The sequence below is a fragment of the Equus asinus genome, chromosome 9 (assembly GCF_041296235.1).
Source record: "Equus asinus isolate D_3611 breed Donkey chromosome 9, EquAss-T2T_v2, whole genome shotgun sequence".
In the NCBI taxonomy this organism is placed as follows: Eukaryota; Metazoa; Chordata; class Mammalia; order Perissodactyla; family Equidae; genus Equus; species Equus asinus.
In genome coordinates, this window is record NC_091798.1 from 56,855,177 (window position 1) to 56,880,743 (window position 25,567).

General features: G+C 35.7%; 1 protein-coding gene across 1 annotated transcript in view; it reads right to left on the minus strand.

Moving 5' to 3' along the window:
• HSD17B4 (hydroxysteroid 17-beta dehydrogenase 4) overlaps positions 1–25,567 on the minus strand; it is an 81,129-nt gene that overhangs the window by 38,557 nt on the left and 17,005 nt on the right. The window contains exons 8-14 of the mRNA XM_014844074.3: positions 24,524–24,711; positions 15,229–15,320; positions 12,597–12,621; positions 10,827–10,955; positions 8,217–8,320; positions 6,541–6,774; positions 3,970–4,021 (exon numbers count right to left, since the gene is read on the minus strand). Of these exons, the coding sequence (XP_014699560.1) occupies positions 3,970–4,021; positions 6,541–6,774; positions 8,217–8,320; positions 10,827–10,955; positions 12,597–12,621; positions 15,229–15,320; positions 24,524–24,711 (824 nt within the window). The remainder of the gene's footprint in view (positions 1–3,969; positions 4,022–6,540; positions 6,775–8,216; positions 8,321–10,826; positions 10,956–12,596; positions 12,622–15,228; positions 15,321–24,523; positions 24,712–25,567) is intronic.

A 25,567-nucleotide genomic window follows, 5' to 3' on the forward strand; every position in this document is an offset into this window, starting at 1 on the left:
GAAATAGAAATTCTTGATGCAGTGAAGGGAGAGAACCCAAGAACTTGCTAACTGTCTGGATATGAAAGAGGGTAAAAGAGAAGTCAAGGATGAGATCCAGATTTCTGTCACTTTCACCTGCTAAATATCTCTCCGATCCACCTATTTCTCTCCATCTCCTCACTACCACCTTAGTCTAAGCAACCATCATTTCATTTGAACTACCACAACAGGCTTCTAACTAGGTACCTGCACATCCACTCTGACCAACTTTAAAACATGCTCCATCACTTCTCAAGGCTCTTGGGATAAATATAAAACTCCCTAAGGTGATCTATGTGATACTATTCTCTATCACCACTACCAGGCTCTCCAGCCACCCTGGCCTTCCTTTGTTCCTCCTTAGTCATGCTTCTCCTTATCTCTAGGATCTTTCCACAGGATGTTGGCACTGTCTGGAATGCTATTCTTTCCCTCTTTGCCTAACTTCTTATCTAGGTGAAATCTTTCTTTAAAATCTCTCCTCCTGTCAGTTCCTCAGAGAACACTTCCCTTACCACCCTGATTATGTCAAATCCTTCTATTTTAAGTTCTAACAGTGGTGTGTATGTTTCATCTGTAATGCTTACCATATGTAGTTGCAGTTGTACGTTTATTTGTGTGGTCATTTGATTATTGGCTGCCATCCCCAACAACTAGATGATATGCTCCATGAGGGCAGTCTAGATTTGTTTCTGTTCTCCATTTATTCACAGCCCAAGCAGAATGCTCAGAACTGAACAAGCAATCAATAAATAACTGACAAATTGGTGATGATCTCCCCAGATGATCAACTCCACATACAACCAAACAGGGCCTACTCCTTACACATCTCTACAACTCCTCCACTTGGATCCATCTTCATGCCTGTAATCCTATCCAATCAACTACGGCCTCTAACCTAGATTATTACAACAGTCTCCTACAAAATCTCCTTCCCTCTGTCTCATTCCTTTATAATCGGAGCACCACAAAGATGAGCCAGAGTTGATGTTTTCTAGAATCCACATTTGATCACATAATTCTCTCCTGCTGACACTGCTTAAGTGGCTATCTATTGCCTTTAAAATAAAATCCAAACTTCTTCACCTGTCTTTCAAGCCTGTTCAAGATCATTTTTACTTCTCTGCTCTCATATCTTGCTTTCTTCCTCAACTTACCTTTAAAGAAGCTTGAAGTATTTTCAGTTCCCCTAACAGCCAACGTTCTTCCTCACTTCTAAACTTTTGCGTATAGTGTTTCCTTTGCCTGAAATATTTTTTCAATCTCCTCCTAACACGGTTAACTCCTAATTTCAGAACTCAGTTTAGATTTCATTTCTACCAAGAAGCCTTCCTCAACCCCTCAAGTTTAGTTCCGGGTTAGAGACTTTCCTATGTGCTCTTGTGCCAAACCTACACTTCTCCCATAATACTGGATTACACAATGTTTATCATTGCCCATCGTCTCCATTCATCATTAGACAGACTCTAAGCTCTGTATAAATAAATAAAACGTCTTTTTTTGGTTATATTATCAGCCATTTGTGGACAGCCTAGCACATAATAGATATTTAATAAATATTCAATCAGTGAATAAAATTACAGACAATTGTTTTCTTGCTACACTTTTCTATAATTTCCAAATTTTCTATAATGAGTACATCTTATTTTATAATTTGGTAAAAATCTACTTAAATATGAGTACTTAAGGAGAAAAAGGTTAAATGTTTCCTAACAATCAAAATCACAGCTCCAGGGGCCAGCCCTTGGTGTAGCAGTTAAGTGTGCGCACCCTGCTTCGGCAGCCCAGGGTTCACCAGTTTGGGTCCCAGGCACAGACCTACACACCCCTTATCAAGCCATGCTGTGGTAGGCGTCCCACATATAAAGTAGAGGAAGATGGGCATGGATGTCAGCTCAGGGCCAGTCTTCCCCAGCAAAAAGGAGGAGGATTGGCAGCCAGATGTTAGCTCAGGGCTAACCCCCTCAAAAGAATAAAATAAAACACCACAGCTCCATGGGGTACTATTTTGGGGATTTGGCATAATAATTTATATTTGCATAATGCTTAACTGTTCAAAAGCACATTTACATATGCTAACATTTGATGATCACATATTTCCTGTAAGAGAATCAAGGCTGCTAACATTATCAATCTCACTTTCCAGACGAAATAAAGTATTGTTTTGCCCTAATAATAGAAATTATCTTCAAAAAGAAGTGATTCTAATTAAGAAAGACATCAAGTAGAAACATAATAAAGATCAAACTTTTGAACCCAGCAAATCTAGTGACCAGCACATCATAGACTAGAACATGTCTGGTTCATGATGGAAAATAAAGTACTGCTGTTAGGTTTCTCGTACTTCATCTAATGCTTATTTTTTTACCACAAGGAGGGATAAGTCAGCCTATGATGGTACCACTGTAGCTAACAAATGAGGCATTAAGAGATACGGAGATGGTGATATCAGTCTCCTGATGCTTGAGGTCCTAGGTATCAACTGGTGTGTTTTTATGGAAAGTTTATAAATATTAGTCATACCTTGGTTTTCTGCAGTTTAAAGAGGTTCCAAACCATAAGTACCTCAAATTCTGAATATTCATATTTACTAGAGAATAAACTTTAAACTTACTTAAAGAAAATGCACAGGAACTACCTCATGAGCACCATAACTTGAAGCTAAGGAGGTACAAGAAATTAAGTATTTTCTATCACCTTCCTATTCATATCACTTTTCGGTTGTAATCATTTTTGAGTATATGCCTAATTTCTCTCTTCAGATTTAAAATCCCTACAGGCAGAAACCTATCTTACAACATTTATACTTCCCTTATAACAATGGTTCCCAAAAGAATGCTAGTTAGGCTGGTTGCATACAAAACATATAGAGAGCTTCCTAGCCTCCACCACTGCCACCAGTGCCACCACCAGAGCACATACACACAACACAGGCATACACACAAAATCTCCAAGGTTGGGATCCAGAATCCATATTTTATTCAAATAAGAGGTGATACAATATAATGTAATAATAGGCAATTTTGATATGCAGCCAGGTTAGAAAATTATCTGAAACAGAACACTGTGCCATGCACGTGGCAGGTATCCAGTGGATATCCGATGAATGCTCAGTCACCACACACTGTGCACTGCCTCAGATAAAAAAGAGTTCTGTGGAAACTTATGCTATAACACTAACACTGAAATAAAGCTATTTAGCCTTAAGCAATGTGAATTTCATAATTTTTTTAGTAAAATAAAAAGATACAGGAAAAAAATAAAGTAGGATTCTAGCTACTTGCTGACCTCTGTTATATAATGTCACATGATAAACACTTTTTTTTTTTACCACCTTCTATGGCCACTATATAATTAGACAATATTCTGATATCAGAGTAGTGAAACAAACAAACATACCAAATTATAGTGAAAGAATAAAAAGAGAAGCTTTACTGAACAAGTAAATATTATTGAGAAAAATAAAACTGATCCCTAAGGCAGACTTGGTTTTATTTACTCTAAAACAAAACAGGAAAGAGTTAAGTACAAGAAATTCTGTATCTTTTAACATTGTCTACTTTATGAAAACAGTACTAATATAGATACCAAAAAAAGAATGAAGAATCATATTAATAAGAATCATAAGTGATTATACACAATCACTGTTTAGAATACACGCACACAAAATGCTCCTTTCAGTTGTTAATAACACAGACATCAACAGAGAGAAACTGTTAGTATTTTGAATCAATTTGTTAAATAAGATTATTAAAAGACAAAGTTTAAGGAAACCAAAACAGGTACTAGTTAACATCAATCTACTCTAATGGCTGACATGCACATAAATAACTTGTGATGTGATTTATTTAGGTCACACTATGCCATCTTAACACACTGACAGTCTGGAAGGTTAGTCAGAAAAAGAAACTATGCTATGATTATGGAAACAGTGTATGAAGAACTCACCCGTTCTGGGAAGTGGCTTATATAACTCCAAGTATTGCTCTCCATGAAGAACCTATGTTAAGGTAAGTAAAATTTTATTAGCTGACTTTCTTTTTCCACAGGGTCTGCCTCTGTATATTGCTAATCAGAAGTGACATTTTACTGTCCACATGCTCACATCACTCCTTCCCCCAAATTATCTGCCTCGGTTTGGCTTCTATTTCTTAATCATATGATTCAGAAACAATCAGTCTTCCAATCTAAAGACTATCAACAGAGAAGATATCTTATATTTGTGTTCTTCCTTGTCAGTCATACATCCTGGTTGACTGATAATTATGGATTATTTGCCAATGGGGACACTAAACTGTGCTATACTTCTAGTGCTTATCACTGTGCCTGAAACACACTGGGTACCAAATCAATATCTGTTGAATGAAACTGAACAAATTGGCCAGTGCTAGTAATTTCAAGTCCCACATACCAAATACAAACAACTCACCAAAATACAAAGATAAACCTTACAACCACCTTCAAGGTAACAGCACTATCAATATCAACATTTCCTCAGTATGATATTTTGTAAATTATCTACAAAGATAGATACTAAGTGCACTGTGTAACTTCATAGCCACTTAACCTCAATGTATCAAAACAAGAATATACAAATAAATGTAGGAAAACAATAGAACAGGAAAAACAAAACCCAATAGAACAGGAAAAACAAAACCCGACCCACATGTCCAAATGACCACACTCCACTGCCATAGGACAGCTTAATTCCCAGTCTTCCTCAGCACCCAGAAGGAAAAAAAGCAGGAGGCAGGTGCGGCGGAACGTGATAGGAAGACACGTGAAGGACTGCCTCACTGTGTCAAATGGCCTGGAAAGTCGAGGTTGGGAAGACTGGCATTCAAATTCTAAGATGGTTATCATTCCTGGCCACAGATTTTGAACACCATTCATGATTTCCAACTCCTTCCAACTCAGAGAGAGAATTTTAAAACATTTGCTTTAATTGTTTGCACTTAACGTTATCCAAACAGAAGAACTGTTTGCAGCAAATACCATGGGAGAGTGACTCAAACAACAAACTGCTTGGCACATATTTCTCACCTCCCTCTCAACTTCATCAAACACTCTAATAAAATAAGTTCTCATAAATTGAGAGCAGCAGTGGGCTAACCAACCCTCCAGCGAATGGGTTCTACAATCAGCCAAGGTCGCAGAAATCAGCTAGCAGCTCTAGGAGTCAACAATTATCACTGGGCTCACAGCCTGAACCTTACTCGTGGAAATAAAATCTACACCACCTCAAAAGCTCTCTCATAGTTGTTCACTCCTTCCTTCTTGAAACAATGTATTCACTTTGCTTCTCAAATACCACATTCTCCTGATATTCCTCATACCTTACCAGCTATTCCTTCTCAGTCTTTCTTACTAATTCCTCCTCATCTCTTCAACCTCTAAACACTGCAGGGCCCCTAAACTCAGGCTCTTCCCTACCTACACTCACATATTAGGAGATTTCATCAAGTCTCATGTCTTTAAATATCACTTTAATGCTCAGAAACCCAGTTGGACCTCTCCCCAAAACTCCAGACTCATATACTCAACTGCCCCCTTTATATCTCCATTTGAATGTGCAATAGGCATCTGAAACCAATTCCTGATCATTCCCATCTTAAAGTAACTATATATATCTATTTTATTATACACAGTAATATGTCATATGTAACTACTGCACATATTAAGTATATTTTACATAATTATAAATAATATGCATATGCATATACATCATCCCAGTTGTCTTGACTAAAAACCTTCACCCCTGACTCCTCTTTCTTTCCCCACCTATCCAGCCTTTTGCCAGAATTACTCCAATGGACTTCTAAGCAGCTTCCCTGCTTCTGTACTTGGCTCCCATATAATCTATTCTCCATACAGTAGCAAAAATGTGCCTATGAGCGATCATAGCCAGATCATACCACTCCTCAGTTCAAAGCACTACAAATGGCCTCCCATGTTAATCAGAATATAACCCAAAATCCTTACAATAACTTCATTCAAGGCCCGCTTCTCCTACCACTGCCCCCTTGCTTACTTTACAGCTATACTGGCCTCTTAGCTGTTTCAAAAACAAGCCAAGTATGCACCTGCCTCAGGGCCTTTTATACTTTTTCTCTCTGCCTCAAATACTCTTCCTCCAGATAATTACCTGGCTTGCTCCTTCACCAATATTATCAGGTAAAGATTATCATGTGCCTTTTATAGATAAGGAAACTGGAGGTTGGAGAAGTTATTTGCCCTTGGTCAAACAGCAAGTAAATGGTAGAGAGGAAATTAATAACACAATGCTAGGGTTACGGGGCTGTACATAATTGTTGTCTTCTTTTTGCTTGCCCTTTCAACTCTCTTCTTCTCTTACTCTTAAAAAGAAAAATCAAAAGATAGGCTACATCTTTATTCCTGAATCAACCAATAAAAACTATTTTATTAATACACACATACACATATAAAGGATGTGACATTTATCAATCATATTTAAAGAAACAGAAGAAAAGCAAAATAAAGTTTGCTTATTATACACACCTTCGCAAAGTCGAGTGAAAGCCCAGGAATCTGTGCTAATTCTCCAAGCACAGATTTCTGAGCTGTAATAACTCCAAAGGTAGGCAAACAGGAGAAATCAGAACTTCCTTCATAAATAAATTTCATATCTTTTGGTTCCTTGATTGATGCTCCCACTCCAAGGGCATACATAATAGCTTCCAGTTCCGTATAAGTGGAAGAAAATGAAGGAAGTTTCTGGCCAATAGCTCCAACCTGTGGGACAATTGTAGAAAATAATTTTTTCCCTGATATTTTTGTCAAATCTGTAAGGTTTTAACTTTTCAAAACCACTAACTGCTTATATACCTAGTTTTGCTTTTGAAAAGAAGTGAACAGAATGTCATTTTAGTGAATTTGATGGAGTATCATAATTGTTTCATTATATTTGATTTTTTTAATAGAAATCAATTAGATAATGTGTGGGAAAGGAATCATTTACATATAAGTACTTAATTTTATCGCTTGCTTCTTGCTTACAGATAGTATGTCTCATTTTCAATTTTCCTATCTCCAATGGTGGAAAGCCCTATTAATTCAGCAACTATTAGCTACTGAAAAACACAAAAAATAAAGAATTTATTATAAACAGGGATAGTGCATTGCCATATAAAATCTATTGTATAAAATTTACTGTAACAGATGAGCAAAACACTGCTTAATGCTTGTAAATTAGACTGCCTTATAATGGTTTTAAAGTGAGATTTTACTTGAAGTTCCTTCCTAGGAATGTCCTTTATCTAATCGGATATTGTATTTTTCTTTTTAGTGATGATATGCCCAGCATATGTGTGAAGCATATATTAGGTTATAAAAGAATAATGTCCAATTTTCAATCACTTTCATTCTAAAGCAGGAGTTGGCAAACAACGGCTGAGAGCTAAGAAGGGTTTTTACATTTTTAAAGGTAGTTAAAAAAAAGAAAACCAGGAAGAATATGTGACAGAAACAGTATGTGGTCCATCATTGCTAAAATATTTACGATTTGGCCTATTACTGAAAGTTGCCAACCCCTATTCTAAAGCAAAATCACATTTATAAACTGATAATATTCTCAGGGTTAATTAGATTGTTAATTTTGTCACTATGTCTGCCCTGACTCACAAAACACCAGAATCAAATGTGTCAGACGATTTATTTATTACTATTTATGCACTACAATGTTTTTTTTAAAGGATAAGTACAGGAGACAGTATCAGCAAACTTCAGATGAGCTATAACCACAACTCTACTAGAATTTCTGACACAATGGGAGGCTTTTTACTTGCAGCCATGTTGAAATATTTGCAAAATACAATCTATCATTTCCCTTAAAAGAAATGACTCAGAAGAGGCACTAAAATAAACAGTCTTTTATAAAATATTACTAACTAAAGTAGGATTATCAATAATACTCCAAAAAAAACCCAGACACGTCTAATTATACTGAAGAAGAGAAAAGGTTACATTTAATATTTTAGCCTTATGTTCAAATTTATAAACATTTAGTACATATTTTATGAGAAGTCTTATAGTCATATCTTTCCTATTTAACAATAAATTAATAGCTTGGAAAATAATTTTTTGTATGAAAAAAGAGAAACGAAAAAAAAGAAACAAAAAAAAATAGAAGAAAATCTCCACAGAAGGCACAGCTTTAGGCTTTTTCCCCCGCTTACAAATCCTGATGTGGCCGTTGATGCCGCATGACTGGTATGATTTGTTGAAACTCCTCCATTGGAATCCATTTTACTTAGAAGTCCAACTATACCGCCAGTTGATTCTACAAATAATAATAATGCTTTTGTTAAAGATATGACTAAGAAAAGTGTGGGGACTGGGAATTGGCCACCCCAAGATATGTCTCTTTGGCATCAGGATTATTTGAGGCTGATTGCTTTTGATAAACTGGGACAGGGAAGGAGGCTCTGAGGAATGGAACTTGCCCTTTGTTAGGACACATTTACATTTGCAAGGTAAATCTCTATCTGTAAAGGTGCCTCCCTCTCTGTACCAGGAAGAAGAAAGGAGATGACCTTCTCTCTAGAAACTCTTAGTCAATACCAAAGGCAAGGACTTAAATCTGCATTTTATTGTGCTAGTCTGGTAACCTCCTGTAACTGACTTCCCTCCCCCTCCCAATGCTGGCATTTCTTTAAGGATTAAGCATCTTTCCTTAGGCTAGGAACTGATTGCTGCACTCACCTGTGACCACCCAGCTCAAGACAATAGACTTGCCTCCTGCTACGCCCATAGCAGACCACTATCTGCTGTGTCCATCAAGCACTGTGCCGACAGGGCAATCTTGTGACTATTGTGAGAGGGACATTTCAATCACATGTGAAACACCCCGTTTGGGGGTATATAACCACTATGTGCACCCCACTTCTTCGGTGCCCTTTCTTCCTTCAGGAAGAAAGGTCCCGGGCCATGGCTCCTCATAAAGCTTTGTTTAATTTTCTCTTGCTATTCTGTCTCATGTGAATTTAATTCGTTCTCCGGCCAGACGAACCCACATTTGGGAAGAGGAAATGTCTTCCTCCCCTACAAAAGCTACACTGTGCTAGATAATTATTCCTACAACATTCAGCAAGCCTGCTGCAGAACCTCCACTGGCACCCATGAACTGAATGTATGATGTCAGGCTATCATAGGAAAAAATTATGAAAGACTTTGAAACAGACCAAAAGTAACAGGGTGTCGTCAATGGAAAACAAGGCACTGTCCAACCTACTCTTCCCAGGTTACGACTCTAAGGAGGCTCTGAGCTTTGCAATGTCTTTGAGTGATTTTCCAACTCTGTCAAGTGGGATCCCTGTCCATAGACATGCAATTTCTATCTGGTGGAGGGACAACTAATTTCCCTTCTCTCCCCACCATCACCCTCCCGTGGGACAGAACAATGTCAAGATTACCCCCCAAAGTTTCCGAACAAATAATAGCTCTGAAGATAGTACTAAAAATTCTTCCCGAGACAACCGTCAATATGACGAGTGACTCCAGACAGGGTTCAGAAGCTGCTGTTCTGGGGTCCAAAAGGTTAATAAAGGAAACTCATGGAGTAGCCGCATGTGCCATAAGTCCAAAGGCTCTGGGACCTTCCTAACAAACCTTAGAGATATGGGCCTCCTTCTAAACTCAAACAAAAACTATGACCAAACTACAGACTTTGAGATGACCAGAGATAACTGCCATCCCTGGCAACACTAGTGGAGAGGCTTCTTGCCTACTAACCCTCCCCTTACCGATCCATTCAGACTGCTGCCTAGAGGGAGGGCTATTTAACTGAAAGTCATCTTGGTACAGGCTGAAAGTACTGCACTCAGACACAGGCAATCTGACAAAAAAAGATTTTTCTGTAAAATAACTCTGATTCATGATCTTTCCCAGAAAGGCCCTTTAAATCTCATATACTATATGCATACATGATTTATACTGGAAAAAAATAATGCGACTTTCATTGGTGATCTAGTCCTGTGACATATCCTCGATGATTCGATAACTCAAGGTAGCGAGCATTTACTAAATCCTTTCTACAAGTTCAGCACTATGCTAACACCAAATACAAAAAAAGGACATAGAACACACAGTTTCTGCCTCCAAAGGAACTTACCATATGATTAAGAAACCACATACGGATGAAACAAAAGTTGTGGAAAATTATCATGAGATGTTCAAGTGGTAAGAATTCAGCTAAGAAGAGAGATTAGCGTAGCCCAGAATATCTGGGGAGGTTTTGCTGAACATCTGGGGCTTGACTTTTCTAAAGCAGCACTAAGATTAGCACAGGTGATAAAAGGAGGACGCAGCATTTTAGAAAGAGAAGCAGTTAACAAAGACAAAGTGCTAAAACAAAGCAAAATCTATTCACTAGACAGAAAAGAGCTAAGCCTAAACGGAAAATAGGCTTAAATAAACTTTTTGGGAAATAAAGAAAACTCAGGTCAGATAAGGATCACGTGGTTAGATAACAGAAGACTTTGAAATCAACCATCGGATGGGGAGTAGAAGCATTCAGCACAAACAGATAAACACTTCATACCATCCCCCAACCACCCACAGACCAGAAAAACAGGATTATAAAAAAACTGGAAAATTGACAGTGGAAGTGACATACATATCTTAACTTTGAAGAATTCTAATACCTACTAGAAAGGAGAAATGTGCTCTAGCTGATTCAAGTGTCTAAACCACCACAGTTAAAAGTAGAAGACAATTCCCTAAGAAAAGAAAATACTTTGTTGCCTCTGGTTCCCCAGCCAGGACTGAACTGGATTGGGACTCTTTACCTTGAATTGTCTGAGGATTGCTGACACTACCAAAGTCACAGATCTTCTTCCAGTTCGCCTTCACTGCCTCAGGAGTCATTGGCTGATTCCTCTGTCTTACAAGGGCTCCAAGGGTCCGCTCCCAGCGTACTGGTTATAGAAACAAAGCTAAGATACTGAGCAGTTGTTGAGTAAGTTGACAGAAAGTAAAATTCACAAGAGCCCCCGGAATTTTCTTTCAACTTCAAGAAAAAGGGAATTCAGAAAAAAGATTCTAACTTCTAAAGAATTTTACTATAAGTCTTAAAATGCATTTTTCCTAAAATAACAAAGCCATTAGGATAACGTCCATTTTTTTTTAAAACATTGAAGCTGAAGGGAAAAATTTCTCCTCTGACTATGCCAGACACTACTACAGGTAGAATGAAATGCTGAATCAGAAAAAGTTAAATTATAAATAACCATGCCACAAGACTGACTTCATGACCACAGATTATTCGGGTAATACACTTCAAAATAACAGAATGGAGGTTTGTTAGATAGCAAACTAAGGACAAGAGATAATAACACGTCAAAGAATCCAGATAACCAAATTAATATATCAGATAGCCCCAAATAATTATCCCTTTTCCCCTTTTTGCTCTTCCTCCTTTTCCACAGGAAGTCAACTAGAATGCACAGATTCACAAAAGTCATTATTACTGTTTAAGTTCCATGAAGAGAATTTTTAACATTGTTTTCTTTTTAAAAAGCCCAAGGAATAAATAACCACTAGTAACTTATTTAAACATAATGGTCAGACTTTGATGATGATTAAATGGAAGATTTGTCTTGGGGAATGCCAGAAATGCCTAATTCTAGAGCTTTCCTATTGATAAAGTCCCAGACACAGCTTTTATTGTAACAACTGATCATCCTTTCTTATACGGGTGTCATAAGACACTTAAAAATGCTTGAGTAATATGTTACTTTAATAACTGGAGAGAATAGTCACTTATAATGAAAATACTGATACTCTACAATATGTTGTAACAATGCCCTCCCATAATGGCAATCTTTTAAATAACTCAATTAATTTTAATACAAGCAGCCAATGAAAACTTGAATTGGGATATTGGAATTTTTCACCAATTTTTTAAATGTCATAAAGCAATTACCCAATGTGGTGCTCACAAGGTTTGAGAGGTGGGGTAAGAGAGACTTGAAGCCAAATGAATTTACTACTGGGCTGAAGGGGAATAATTTCCAGAGATCAGTTGCAATTTCTGCCCCAGAAAGTTGTTCAATGTGATTCATCACTGTCTCCTACTGACGTCCCATGCCCCAAAGAAGAAAAGCAGCAAATGAGAGAACTAGAGAACCTGCCTGCTGTGCCGTCTGGGAAAGGGTTCTTCCCATCTTTTCAAAACAGCCCTCCCTCCCACTCACTTCTCTGCTGAAACAGCAGGCACAAGCATGTGGGATGCCAGAGACATGAGAGGACAAACATCAGTATAAAGAGAGACTGTGCTATCTGAAGGAACAGCCAGTTCTGAATAAGACAGAACAAGTCCTGAAGAAGGACTGCCAACAGGAAGAAAATTGAAGAGAATCTTGAAAATGCCACAGGCCTGCAGGACAACTTCCATGTTTTAGAGGACCTGTTGGCATAACAATGTTTGAGTTTGAATATGTGTGCATTAGAACCAATGTTTAGACATTTGACAAGATCTTTACCCAGCTCTAATTCAATACGCAGGTTTAAAGATATGGAAATAATGTATGGCAACCCAAAAACCGAAAGAGACTTACATTTTCCAATCCATCCTGCTCCAACCTACCAAAAAGAGGAGAAAAAAGTTATATCATCTAATGTGAAATCACTAATAGAATTTTTTAAATTAAAAAAACAGACAGCTATCTTACTATTAGAATGCTAGACGACAATGATGAAAATAATACGGCTCCACAGAAGTCCATTGGCCCCCATGACTTTGCACTCTTCATGTTACCAAGAGTAGAAATATGAAGCAGCACAAAGCAGTAAGAAAGGCACTGTGCTTTCTACACACTCTACACTCTGACGTCAGAAATCTCAGAAATCAAGGTTTAATACCAGTTCTTCTACTGACTAGCTGTGTGACCCTGGTCAAGTTATTTGACTTCCCTAAATCCAAGTTCCCCCTTATATAAACCAAGGATAACAATACACTCTTCATGAGGTAACCATGAAGGTTAAATACCATAAATAGTAAAATCGCCCAGCATTATCACAGGCTTGAAATACATGGCCCTCTAGAAAGACCTAGTGAATAAAAAAATAAAAAGCAAAGAAAACAAAACCAGTATTTGACTTAATAAACGATACATAGCCATTTTAATGAAGCACCTTTATATAAAGATAAGACAAATGACTTAATATATTAATATATGTTAATATATTAACTGCCATGCAGAAAGATAATTTTTTTCTAGATGTCATTCAAGGAAATCCTCAGAAGAAAATGTCTGATGTAAAGACACGCCTGATGTTTGTCATATCTTCAAAGACCAGGCTACAGTGTGCCAGAACTTATCACAAGAATTCCGCATGCATGTGACTGAAGAACATACCAGCAGACGGCACATATCTTAGTGCTCAGGGGTATGGGTTTTAATCACCTTTTGCCTTTATATTAATATGCCCCCACCTTTTACAATAGACCAATCAGCCTTGATGCTATCAGAGCTGATAAATCAGCAGTGGTTGTGATAACAGGCAGAAGAGAGATCATCTTTTATCTTATTCTGGGAGTAAAGCAACAAGCTGCAAGATCCTCTCAGGTGTTAGAAAAAACAGCTCCACTGAGCCAAAGAATCTTTATCTGCCACGCTAGATCTCTCTCAGAACTTCACAAAGTGGCAATTTACTTTCGAGGTTTAAGTCTGGATACTACACACATCTCTTACTATGTTGGATCAATTACACATACCAAATGCTCCTCACTAAGAATGTTCACAATATAGTAAAAGAAAACAACATACAAAACCTCATCACGGCATGATCCTAATTGTCTGTATATATCTGGATGTGTGTATAAAATGCATATCTAAAAAAGGACTATTCATGTAAAATGTACATCTAAAAAAAAATAAAAATATTAATTGTGGATGACTTTTATTTTGTTCTATATACTTTCCCGTACATTTGAAGTTTTCTACAAAAAGTATATATTATTTTTGTTAACAGAATTAATAATAAATGTAATTGTAAAATATAAAAAATTTTAAAAATTCCTTAATGAGGTAAAAGATAGGCAGGCCAAATTTTGACCTGCAGTTGGCTTGATATTATTAAATTTTCCTCTTCTGTAAATTTAGAGTTTTAAAGTTCTTTCCACCTCTAATTTTCCACAATTCACATTCAATGGCTGTGATTAAGAAAGTGGGGGCACATATCTCTACCTAGACATGTGCAGACTGTTTTTTCTTTACCTATCAGCTTTATATTCAAATAATCAGGCAAATATATCATTCACTTCAACCTGAAGCAAGTTATTTTACTATCAAAAAATATTTTTGGATGTCATAGTTTTCCTCATACAACAGGTTCACTATTATCACAGAGAATCAAATAAACCTGGGAGGGGAATCTAAAATATAATTGTTCATGCTAGAAAAGAAAAAAGTGAGCAAACCCAAATGAGGAACCAAAAATGTATAAACTGACATGAAGAGATCTAAAAGGAATTTGACTATGGAGTGAAAACTCGATCTCATTGGATGGTGGGATTATGTTTGATTTTTATTTTTACAATAAACGTTTAAAGCTTTGCAACAAGGAGAAATAGAAAAAAAATTTTAAAGTTAAGATAAATAGTAAGTTGTGTTTACTGATCTATCATACCCAGACTAGATTCCTGCTACATTAAAATAGCAGTTAAAATTGAGGGGTGAGTGCTATGTACTAGGTCCTATGCTAAGAGTTTTTAAAAAGATGATTTCTAGTTGCTAGCACAAAACCCCAAGAATACTAAACGCCAGGGAGGTTAATTTGTACAATATTCAAGCAAGCCAGCAATTATCGGAACAAGAATTCCGAAAATGTGGCCCAGCTGACTCTAAATCCTAACCCCTGTCCTTCTGCTTTACCATTCAGCTTCTCAAACCAAATGAGACTAAACACATCAAACCGGCCACATTTTCATTTGATAAGAGTATTAGAAACGAAGAACTAAGGAAAAACAGAATTTATGAAAGTGCTGTTACTTTCTCAAAAAAGGACATTGGTCAACACTTATTCCTTAATTGTAACATAAACATAATATTTAAAAATATACAAGTAGCATCAGCTGATGTAGATTTTCACAAATGTGAACAAGTGGAAAATACTAATTTTTAAATCTTTTTTTATATTTAATTACACAAATATTGCTTTGGGAGAAAGAAGGAAGGGGCAGAATACCTCAAACAAGCTACCATTTTCCTCACAACTTTCGTGACAAAGCCAAAGGACCAGGGGGGCCACGTAATCCGGCTTCAAAGCTTCTACAATATCTGAAATAAACACCAAAAAAAAGTTTATAGAAAACAATATGTACATACTTAATCACCTTACCTTCTGAAAATTCCTTACTTATAAAATCACAGGTAATTTAGAGACTTTTTAAACAAGAACAAAATTAGATACACATAATTAGTCTAACATTCAAAGCTTTTGGAATAACTTTTTTCATCCCAAAGGAGACATTCCTGAAGCTCTCTCAAGCTTCTAATATTGAAGGTATCAGACACACCTTTTCAAAATGGATAACATACTGTTCAGGCGAAAATAAGTTAGAGCTGCCTAGGTAGACTGGTGAGCAAAGCTATATATAACGTGAGGAACTTAGGACCATTCATTCCCAAAACTATTTTGCTCTCCCAGCTATTTAAGCAGAATCTAGAAAACTACAAAACAGCCTTAACAATTGCAATAGCAGTAAGATAATGATGTGAAACGGACCTTGCAACCATTACTGACAAGTAACAAGGTGTAAGAAATATTTTCCCGTTGCATACTTTCTCTGAGCAACTTAATAGAGCAGAAAGGTACCACACGAGGAGTATGAAGACCTGGATTTTACTGCTGGCCCTGTCATGGAGGCAACTTAGGACTCTGAGCACATCACTCAATTCCCCTGGATCAGTAAGTAATTATCAGTAAGATGGTAATTAAAATGCTTTCTCTGCCTAGTCCACCAAGTTGTTCCAAGGCTCAAATGAGATCCAATTTGTTAATACATCTTACAATCTTTAAAGAATCAATAAATGCAAATTTTAATTGTGAAACGACGAAATATAATTTTTAATTAATATGCTAAAGTAACAAAAAAAAAATTAAAGAGCAACTCCAAAATCTTTCACTTCATAGCCTCTAAAAGCTTTCAAGTATGCAAAAAGTCCAATGGCACACTGTTCTCCATTCTCCAATAAATGAACGAAGAGAAAACCAAAGGCAGACTCCACCCACGTCAAATTACACGACAAAACACATTCTTAACCTACATACCATTCACCTTAATCTATAACATTTCTCTAATTTCCCTTATATATCAACTGACAGATGAATGTTAAAGTATATTCACACAGATTCAGATGTTTGAGTTGACTAATTTTATAATGACTGCAACAATAAACACATCTATGGAATCCAACTGAGTATCTATTATCTTAGGTAAGAAAAAAGAAGAAAAAGGGGTCAACTCAATGGCGGAATGGTTACGTTCACACACTGCACGTCAGTGGCCCCGGGTTCGCTGGTTTGGATCCTGGGTGCAGACCTACACTCTGCTCATCAAGCCATGCTCTGGCAGCGTCCCACACAGAAGAACTAGAATGACCTACAACTAGGATACACAACCATGTACTGAGGCTTTGAGAAGGAAAAAAAAAAAAAGAGGAAGATTGGCAACAGATGCTAGTTTACGGCCAAAAAAAGAAAGAAAGGAGAGGAAAAGAAAAGAATTTAAGCCATACAGGAAAAATACTTCTAACTTGCATCTTATTTCACATATTATCACTAATAATGTAAGTAAATATTCTTGCTTTCCAGTTCTCAAACACGTTCCCAAACTCCTAGGTTAGCTTCTTAATAAACGCAATTTTATGAACAAAAACCAAGGCTCAAGAGGGTAAGTGAAATTCCTGAGAAGTCTCACAGCTAAAAAGATATAAAGTTATATGAAATCAAAGGTAGACCTTAAGATTATTTACTCAATCCAGTGTTCTTTTACACAATACCAGATGATAGGATTTCTAACATTACAGTGAGCTAGGTACATTGAGGAACCCTTCTCCTGCTAGAAATGAGACTTTCGAAGTATTACTGAGACAGAGAAAGTACTCAACAAAAAAGAAAGAGGAAAAAGAGCCCTTAGCTCTGTGCTGCAGGGAATGCAGGGTTGCCCCCAAAACAGATACAAACAACAGTACTAATATATGGGTACTTAGAGGTAGGCCAGCATCAAGATGGGGTCTGGAGCCTAAACTGTTATACACTGAACCTCAGCTGTCAAGGAAGGTGGAAGTAGTCCAAGGCTGGCTGTGTCTCCTGGTTACCAGCAGGAGCAAAGAAAAATCCTCTCTGAGGAAAACATTGGTAATTTAAAACACAAAACAAACACAGATTAAGATCAGGCAAAGAACTCATGATTAAAAATCACCAAAAATACATGAAGGAAAGCCACCATGAGTAAAAGTCAAAAGAAACAACAGATTTAAACTACAATGAGACAGAGGTACTGGAATTTAAAATATATCATACACAAAACCTAATTATGATTCAGAAAATAAAGAATACAATCACAACGGTAAGCAAGCACTAAGAAACTGTCAGGAATAAATAGAGTAGATCTGGCAGGGGAGAAGGGAAGAATTATTGAAAGCAAAGAAAATCAAAAGATATGTTAAACAGTAGATTAGATACAGATGAAGAGTGAATTAGTGAAGTAGATGACATATTTGATGAAATTACTCAAAATTCAATATAAGAGAAAAGAACATAGAAATATAAAAGAGAAGTTAAGAGAAATAGAGGACAGAATTAGGTCTAACATACATCTAACTGACATCTGGAAAGAAAGAAGAAAGAGAGTGGAGGAGTAATGCTTCAAAAGATAAAAGCTAGGGGTCGTCCCGGTGGCACAGCGGTTAAGTTTGCACGTTCTGCTTCGGCGGCCCGGGATTCACTGGTTTGGATCCCGGGTACAGACATGGCACTGCTTGGCAGGCCATGCTGTGGCAGACGTCCCACATATAAAGTAGAGGAAGATGGGCATGGATGTTAGCTCAGGGCCAGTCTTCCTCAGAAAAAAGAGGAGGATTGGCAGCAGTTAGCTCAGGGCTAATCCTCCCCCTCCCCCCCCCAAAAAAAAATAAAAGATAAAATTTTTCCAGAACTTGTAAAACTAAACAAAAATATAAACATGAATCCACAGATCAAGAAACTACAATGTAAGCCAAGGATGCTCAACACATAAGAAGAAATCATGCCCAGAGACATCCGTGAAAGAACAGAAGGCAAAAGATGAAGAGACAATCTTAAAAGCACCAGAGAAAAGAACAAATCATCTGAAAAAAATGACAATTCATCAACAATGGATACCAGAAGGAGTGGAATGGCTTTATCAAAATGCTGAGGGAAAATAAGGATCACCCTGGAACTGTGATCCCAGAAAAACTGTTATTCAAGAATGAAAAGTGAAATAAATACATTTAAAGATAAATTAAAGATAAAAGAAACTGAGAGAATATACAAAAGACACTAGCACTAAAGTAACTTCTAAAGGACATATTCTAGGGAGACGAAAAATGACTCCAAAAGGACGGTCAAAGATACAAGAAGGAAAGTGAATTTAAAAAACGATAAACAGGAGCTGGCCTGATAGCATAATGATTGGGTTTGGTGCACTCCGCTTTGATGGCCCAGGTTCGCAGGTTTGGATCCCAGGCACCACTCATCAGCCATGCTGTGACGGCAACACACATACAAAATACAGGAAGACTGGCACAGATGTTAGCTCAGGGCAAATCTTCCTCAAGCACAAAGAGGAAGATTGGTGACAGATGTTAGCTCAGGGTGAATCTTCCTCAGCAAAAAAACAAAAGGAAAAAGAAATGTATATAAATCCAAACAAATGTTTTACACACAAAATAATAACTACAATGATAATATCTAATTTATAGAGGTAAAAAAGGAAAACTATAAAAATGGAAAGCAATAACACATAAGTCAAAAGGCAGATGACAGGGTTAAAGTCTTCTTAGATCCTTATACTGTTCAAAAAAGAGGTTAAAATATTATTTAAGGCAACCAGAAAAAGAACAGAAATAGAAACAGAATATGTACATTTTAACAGAAAACAGCAAACAAATGAAATTTTCAAACAATCTCCAGTAATCAAAATACAAAAAGCAAGAGATGCACAGAAAAAGTAGTATTAACAGACATCATAATCCAAACATATCAATGATACAATAAATGTAAATAAACTAAACTCATCAGTTAAAAAAGAGTTTGTCAGATTTGATTTTCTTTTTTAAATCTCAGGCAGTTTACCAAAGAAAAACAACAAAAAGACATGGAAAGATTGGAAGTAAAAATATAAAAAAAGAAAAAGGAAAGAAATCCCAGGAAAACACCTATCCACAAAAAATCACCTATTTTAACATTAGACAAAATAGACTTTTTAAAAAAATTAGGAATAGTAAAGGGCCTAACACAAAAATAATCCAATAACAAGAAAGATTCTAAAAACATATGTAAATCAATAAAATAGCCTCAAAAATTACAAATCAAAAGCTGATAGAAATACAGGAGGAAACTAATATTTATTTATATATTATTTCCAAAGCATGACATTCAATATATCTTTCTCAATAACTGAAAAGTTGAGCTAAAAAAGCCAATAAATACATAGAATATTTCAAAAACATAATTATCAGGCTTGTTATGCTATAAAGAGCTCTGCTACCACCAACTAGAAGACACTCTTTCTTCTCAAGAATACAATGAACATTTACAAAAACCAATCATATACTAGCCTATTCAGAATATCTCAAGAAATTCCAAATAACCAGTATTACAAAGATCATGTTTTCTGACTACAAAGCAATTAAGTTTAAAACCAATAACAAAAAAATCAATGATTAAATACCCATGTTTGAAAATTTAAAGTATGCTTGCCACATATATATATTTGCAAAATATATTTCAAAACATGTCTGACGTAAGAAACACGTAAAGTTATATATATATATATATTACTTTCCGTTTATCAAATATATTTCAAAGGGAGAAACTGCAAATGTCTCCATATATTACTCATAACGTGGTTCTTTAACAAATAATTCCTTTAATAACCTATAAGTGTATATTTCAGAGGAAGAGAAGAAAAAGTATGGGGCAAAATAAATTTTCAGCGCTTTCTAAACTGCAAGAGTAATAAAAAACAAAATAAAAAATAACAGAAATTTAGAATCTGAAGAGTCTTTTTAAAATGATCTACAATAACTCTCTTTACAGAAGGGAAACAGGGCAAGAAAGATTAAGTCATTAAAGTAGATGTTATTTTCCAAACTTCTTTTACTAAAGTATGGTAGGCATAAAGGATACTACAACAAACATTTACCTAACCTCTCTAGAGACAGAGACCCGTCCAAAGAAACGGAAACTACATTCTCAAAGGAAAACAAATTTAAAACCTAAACTTTTCAATATTTTCTTGAAAACTTACTGCTTCCCAAGAAGAATCTACAACCAAGAACAAAAAGTGACTAAGGTAGAAGTCCAGTAAAGAACGGTAAACACGAAATTCTAAATAGTGGTTATCTCTTGGTATGAAGCAGAGAAGGTAGAACAGAGGGTACGAAGTTAGACACAAGTCATCGGTAATATTCCAATTCTTGGGCTGAGTAGTGAGTTCAAGACAATTCAGTATATTTTTATGCTTTACTTCTTACCAGCAACCTGCACTATTTCGCATAGATATGTAGCATCACACTTAAAAGGAAAAAAAATGAATTGTATCTGTCCTTCATATAATCTGGCTCTTTCACAAGAATTCCTTTGACATAAATATGAGAGTATAAAGAGTTTTTAAAATAAGAAAGTTTTAAAAATGGCCCTGCTGACATAGAAAAGGAAAAAAATTAGATCTCAGGTCCAAATAGCTCTATTCTACCCTAAAGCAAATTGGTTAGGCACAGCTCTTAGCAAGGGCTGGTAGGTATATGCCTGGTATTACAAATTCTAAGTTCTAAAACGAACGTTAGCTCAAATGTAGGAAGTAAATGGTACTGTGAATAAATATTTGTGTTTCATGAAGGAGCTAACTTTAAAATCATTTCATCAATTGTTCTGCACCATTTCACAGAAGCTACTTTTAAAGTATTTTGGAGATTTTCTTTTTATAAATATGTCAAAACCAGGAGTATCAAAAACAACAAACAGTTTTCCACTAGTCAAGTATTCTATTTATTATATAAATAAATAAATAAGAACAGGTTCTCAGTCATAGATTTAAATTTTTAAATTTCATCTTTTCAAAGAACAAAGTTGGAAGACTCACATTACTTGATTTCAAGACTTAGTATAAAACTATAGTAATCAAAACATCATGGATTTGGTAAAAAGGTAGGCACATAGATCAATGGAACAAAACAGAATCCAGAAATAGCCTCACACTTATGTGGTCAATTGATTTTCCCCAAAAGTGCAAAGGCAACCCAAATCAAGAATGAGGAATAGTCTATAGGACAAATGAACTAGATTTTTCAACAAATAAATGGCTTTTTTTTAAAAAAGAGAACAAACTATTATGTGTTAAATGAAACAAGAGATACAGTAGCAAAATGCCTGTGGACTTTGGATCCATGTGTAGTAAACCAACTCTAAAAAGATATCTTTTGTACAGCTAGGAAATTTTAACACAAATTTGGTATTAGGTGATGTTAACAAATTATTTTGTTTGGTATGATAATGGCATTATGGTTATAAAGCTCCTGTCTGTTAGAGATACATTTCCAAGTATTTATGAAGTGAAATATAATGTCTAAGATTTGCTTTGAAATATTAGAGAAAAAAAGGGAGAAGGTAACAAAAAAATAAATAAAACAAAATCATTTTGAAATATGGCCAGAGCATTCTGTTCTCTTTAACAAAGGCCCATCCTCAAGGGAAACTACCAGAGACTTATCTGACCCAGGGGAAGGGCAATTAGACAACTGGAGCCCCTCTAGCCTTCCTGTCCCAAATATGGGGAGGAAAAGAGAAAGGCTAAGAAATTCTTCCACAAGTCACAACCCAGGGACTCTGACCCATTAAAAAAAAGAGGTTTAATCCTAAAATCATAGAACACTTCCCTTCCCCAATAACTTACAGCCACATCAACACAGCTCCAGTGTAACAACAGTGGATTACAACTGAGAGCACTCCAAGACACATACTCTATTTAACAAAGAGTTTCTAGGGAAACCCAAAGACAACAGGGAACACAAAAACAAGGACACAGAGGGAAATGAAGCCTCTGACAGTGACAGCTATAGCAAACAGTAAACACAGCCTAACTCCTAGCCAGATAAACATAAAACCTCACACTAAAGACCTATTTACCTCACTTTATATTACCCCAATACATCACGTTCAGCTTCCAACAAAAATTTCAAGGCATGCTAAAAGGCAAGAAATGCACAGCCTGAAGAGACAAAGCAAGCATCAGAACCAGACTCAAATATAGCACAGATTTTAGAATTATCAGACCAGGAATTTAAAGTAAATGTGATTAACATGCTAAGGGTTCTAATGAAAAAGTGGACAACATGCAAGAACAGATGGCTATTGTAAGCAGACAGACGAAAACCCTAAGAAAAAATCAAAAGGAAGTGCTAGAAAATAAAAACAATGTAACAGAAATGAAAAAAGAATCAGTGAGTTTGAATACATGTCAAAAGAAACCTCCCAAACTGAAATGCAAAGGGGACAAAGAATGAAAAAAAAGGGAACAGAATATCCAAGAACTGTGGGATAATTACAAAAAATATAACATGCCCATAATGAGAATACCAGAAGGAAAAGAGAGAGAGAAACAGAATAAATATTTGAAATAATGATGGTTGAGAATTTTCCAAAATTAATGACAGACACCAAACCACATATCCAGGAAGCTCAGCGGATATCAAGCAATGTATTGCCAAAAATCTATAATTAAGCATAATATATTCAAACTGCAGAAAAAACAAGGAGAAAAGCTTAGAAGAAGATAGAGGAGAAAACACTTTACCTATAGAGGAACAAGGGAGTATTATGTCAGACTTCCCTTTAGAAACCATATAAGCAAGCGGAGAGGAACATGAAATATTTAAAGTGCTGAAAGAAAAAAAAACACCAACCCAGAATTCTGTCTCCAGTAAAATTATCCTTCAAAACCAAGACATTAAGAGAGTAAAAGGACAAGCTAGAGACTGGTGAAAAAATATTCACAAAATATCTATCTGATAAACAACTTGTTTCCAAAATACACAAAGAACACTTCAAACACAACAATAAGAAAACAAACCAATTTAAAAATAAGCAAAAGATCTGAACAGACACATCACCAAAGAAGATAAATAAATGGCAAAAAAGCATAGGAAGAAATGCATGACATCATATGTCATTAGGGAACTGAAAATTAAAACAGTAAGATACCGCTACATACCTGTTAGAAGGAATAACATGCAGAAGACTGACTACAATAAATGCTGACAAAAATGTGGAGCAACAAGAACTCTCATTCATTGCTAGTGGGAAAGCAAAATTATAGTCATTCTGGAAGATAGCTTGGAAATATCAAAGCTAAACATAGTTTTACTATACGATCCAGCAATCGTAATATTTACCCATATGAGTTGAAAACGTGTCCATGCAAAAACGTATACATGAATGTTTACAGCAGCTTTATTCATAATTGCCAAAAACTGGAAGCAACCAAGATGTTCCTCAATAGATAAATGAATAAACAAAGTGTGGTACATCCATATCATGGAATATTACTCAATAAGTGTGCTTCAATCTTCCCAGACATTCAGGAGGAAAAGGAGAGGGCTGAAGAGGTGAAGCACAGGGGATTTTTAGGGCAGTGAAACTATTCTGTATGATCTGTAATGGTAGATATATATCATTATGTGTTTGTGAAAACCCACACAACTGTACAAGACAAAGAGTAAGCCCTAATGTAAACTATGAACTTTAGTTAATAATAATGGATCCATACTGGTTCATCACTTGTAACAAATGTAGCACATTAGTGCAAGATGTTAATAATACGGGAAACTGGGGGGCGGGGGGTAGTTTAAGGGAACTCTCTTTACTGTCTGCTCAATTTTTTTATAAATCTAAAACTGTCCTGAAAAGTATAGTCCATTAATTTTAAAAAATAATTATTTTTTATAAAACAGTAAGAATGCTATTATCTCATTATGTAAAACAACACGTATGTATGTTTACCTGCACAAAGAAAAAGAATGAAAGTTTATCTCAGTGTGGTAGAATTATGGGCCATTTTTTATTTTATCCTTTGTGCTTTTCTAAATTTTCCATAATGATCATAAATTATACATAATGCTTCCTGATATTGTAAGGAAAATAATTTCTTTAACTATTCAGATTAAATACTTTTGAAAGCTCACTCCATACAGATTTATGGGTAATAGCAAAGAAAAAATCTAAGGTACTTACTTACCCTCAGGAAAAATAGTCTGGGTCAACCGTGATCCAGCTTGAGGGGCAATAGTGTTACAATGAATGTTATTTTTCTTGCCTTCAATTGCAAGAGTATTTGAAAGGCCCAGAAGACCCAGCTTTGCAGCACTATAATTTGCCTGGCCAAAGTTGCCATATATTCCCGAAGCTGATGAAGTCATAATGATCCTAAAAGAAAAATCGGTCTCTCAATAGCATCTTTTCTGTTTTGATAACATTGCCATGCTAAGCCTTTCTTTTTTCTTTTTCAGTATTACTACATTTGTCAAAAGCAACTCTGTATACTGTCATTAGGTTCTTAGAGTCATGATTCACATATCTAAAATAATATTAATAATAAAAGTAATCTCTCAAAATTCAACTATAAGATTTAACTATTTTTTTAAAAATCCTTGGTAGGACCAAATGAATTCAAGTCTAAGAATGATATTCAGTATCTATTGTAAATAATGATAAATATTTGTAAACATAAAGTAAATTGGCAATATATGCTAAAATTTTAATAAGAAATATTAGCAAAAGTAGTTCTAATTCTTTAGTCCTCATCACTTTGCCTCTTTCTTTTTCTGGATAATATTAAATGCCTCATATCAAAACAATGCTCTCATACGAGAACCCATTCTCACTCACTCTACTTAGTAGACCAAGTAAAATAAATCATATCATTTACTTTCAGAAACTGCTAGGATCAGGATAAAGTAGAAATCTCCAATAAGAATAGGTATTACAAATGATTTACTTCTAGGAGATGTGTGTGAAGCCTAAGTTAACAGCAGTGACCTTGATATTAGAGTGCATCGAGCTACTTACTAGCTCTGCCACATTGAGTCACTCACATAGATGCAACCCCAAGAGTCCTACAGTCTCTAAACAGTTTATAAAGACTAACTCATGTCCAACCAGTACCAGCTAGGAGGAAATAACCACTCTTCTCTCCCCAGTTGGTCACTAGACACACAAATGATATTGTGATTAGACAATAAAATACAGCTAAATCCTCAATATTTGTACTGCTAAAATATCA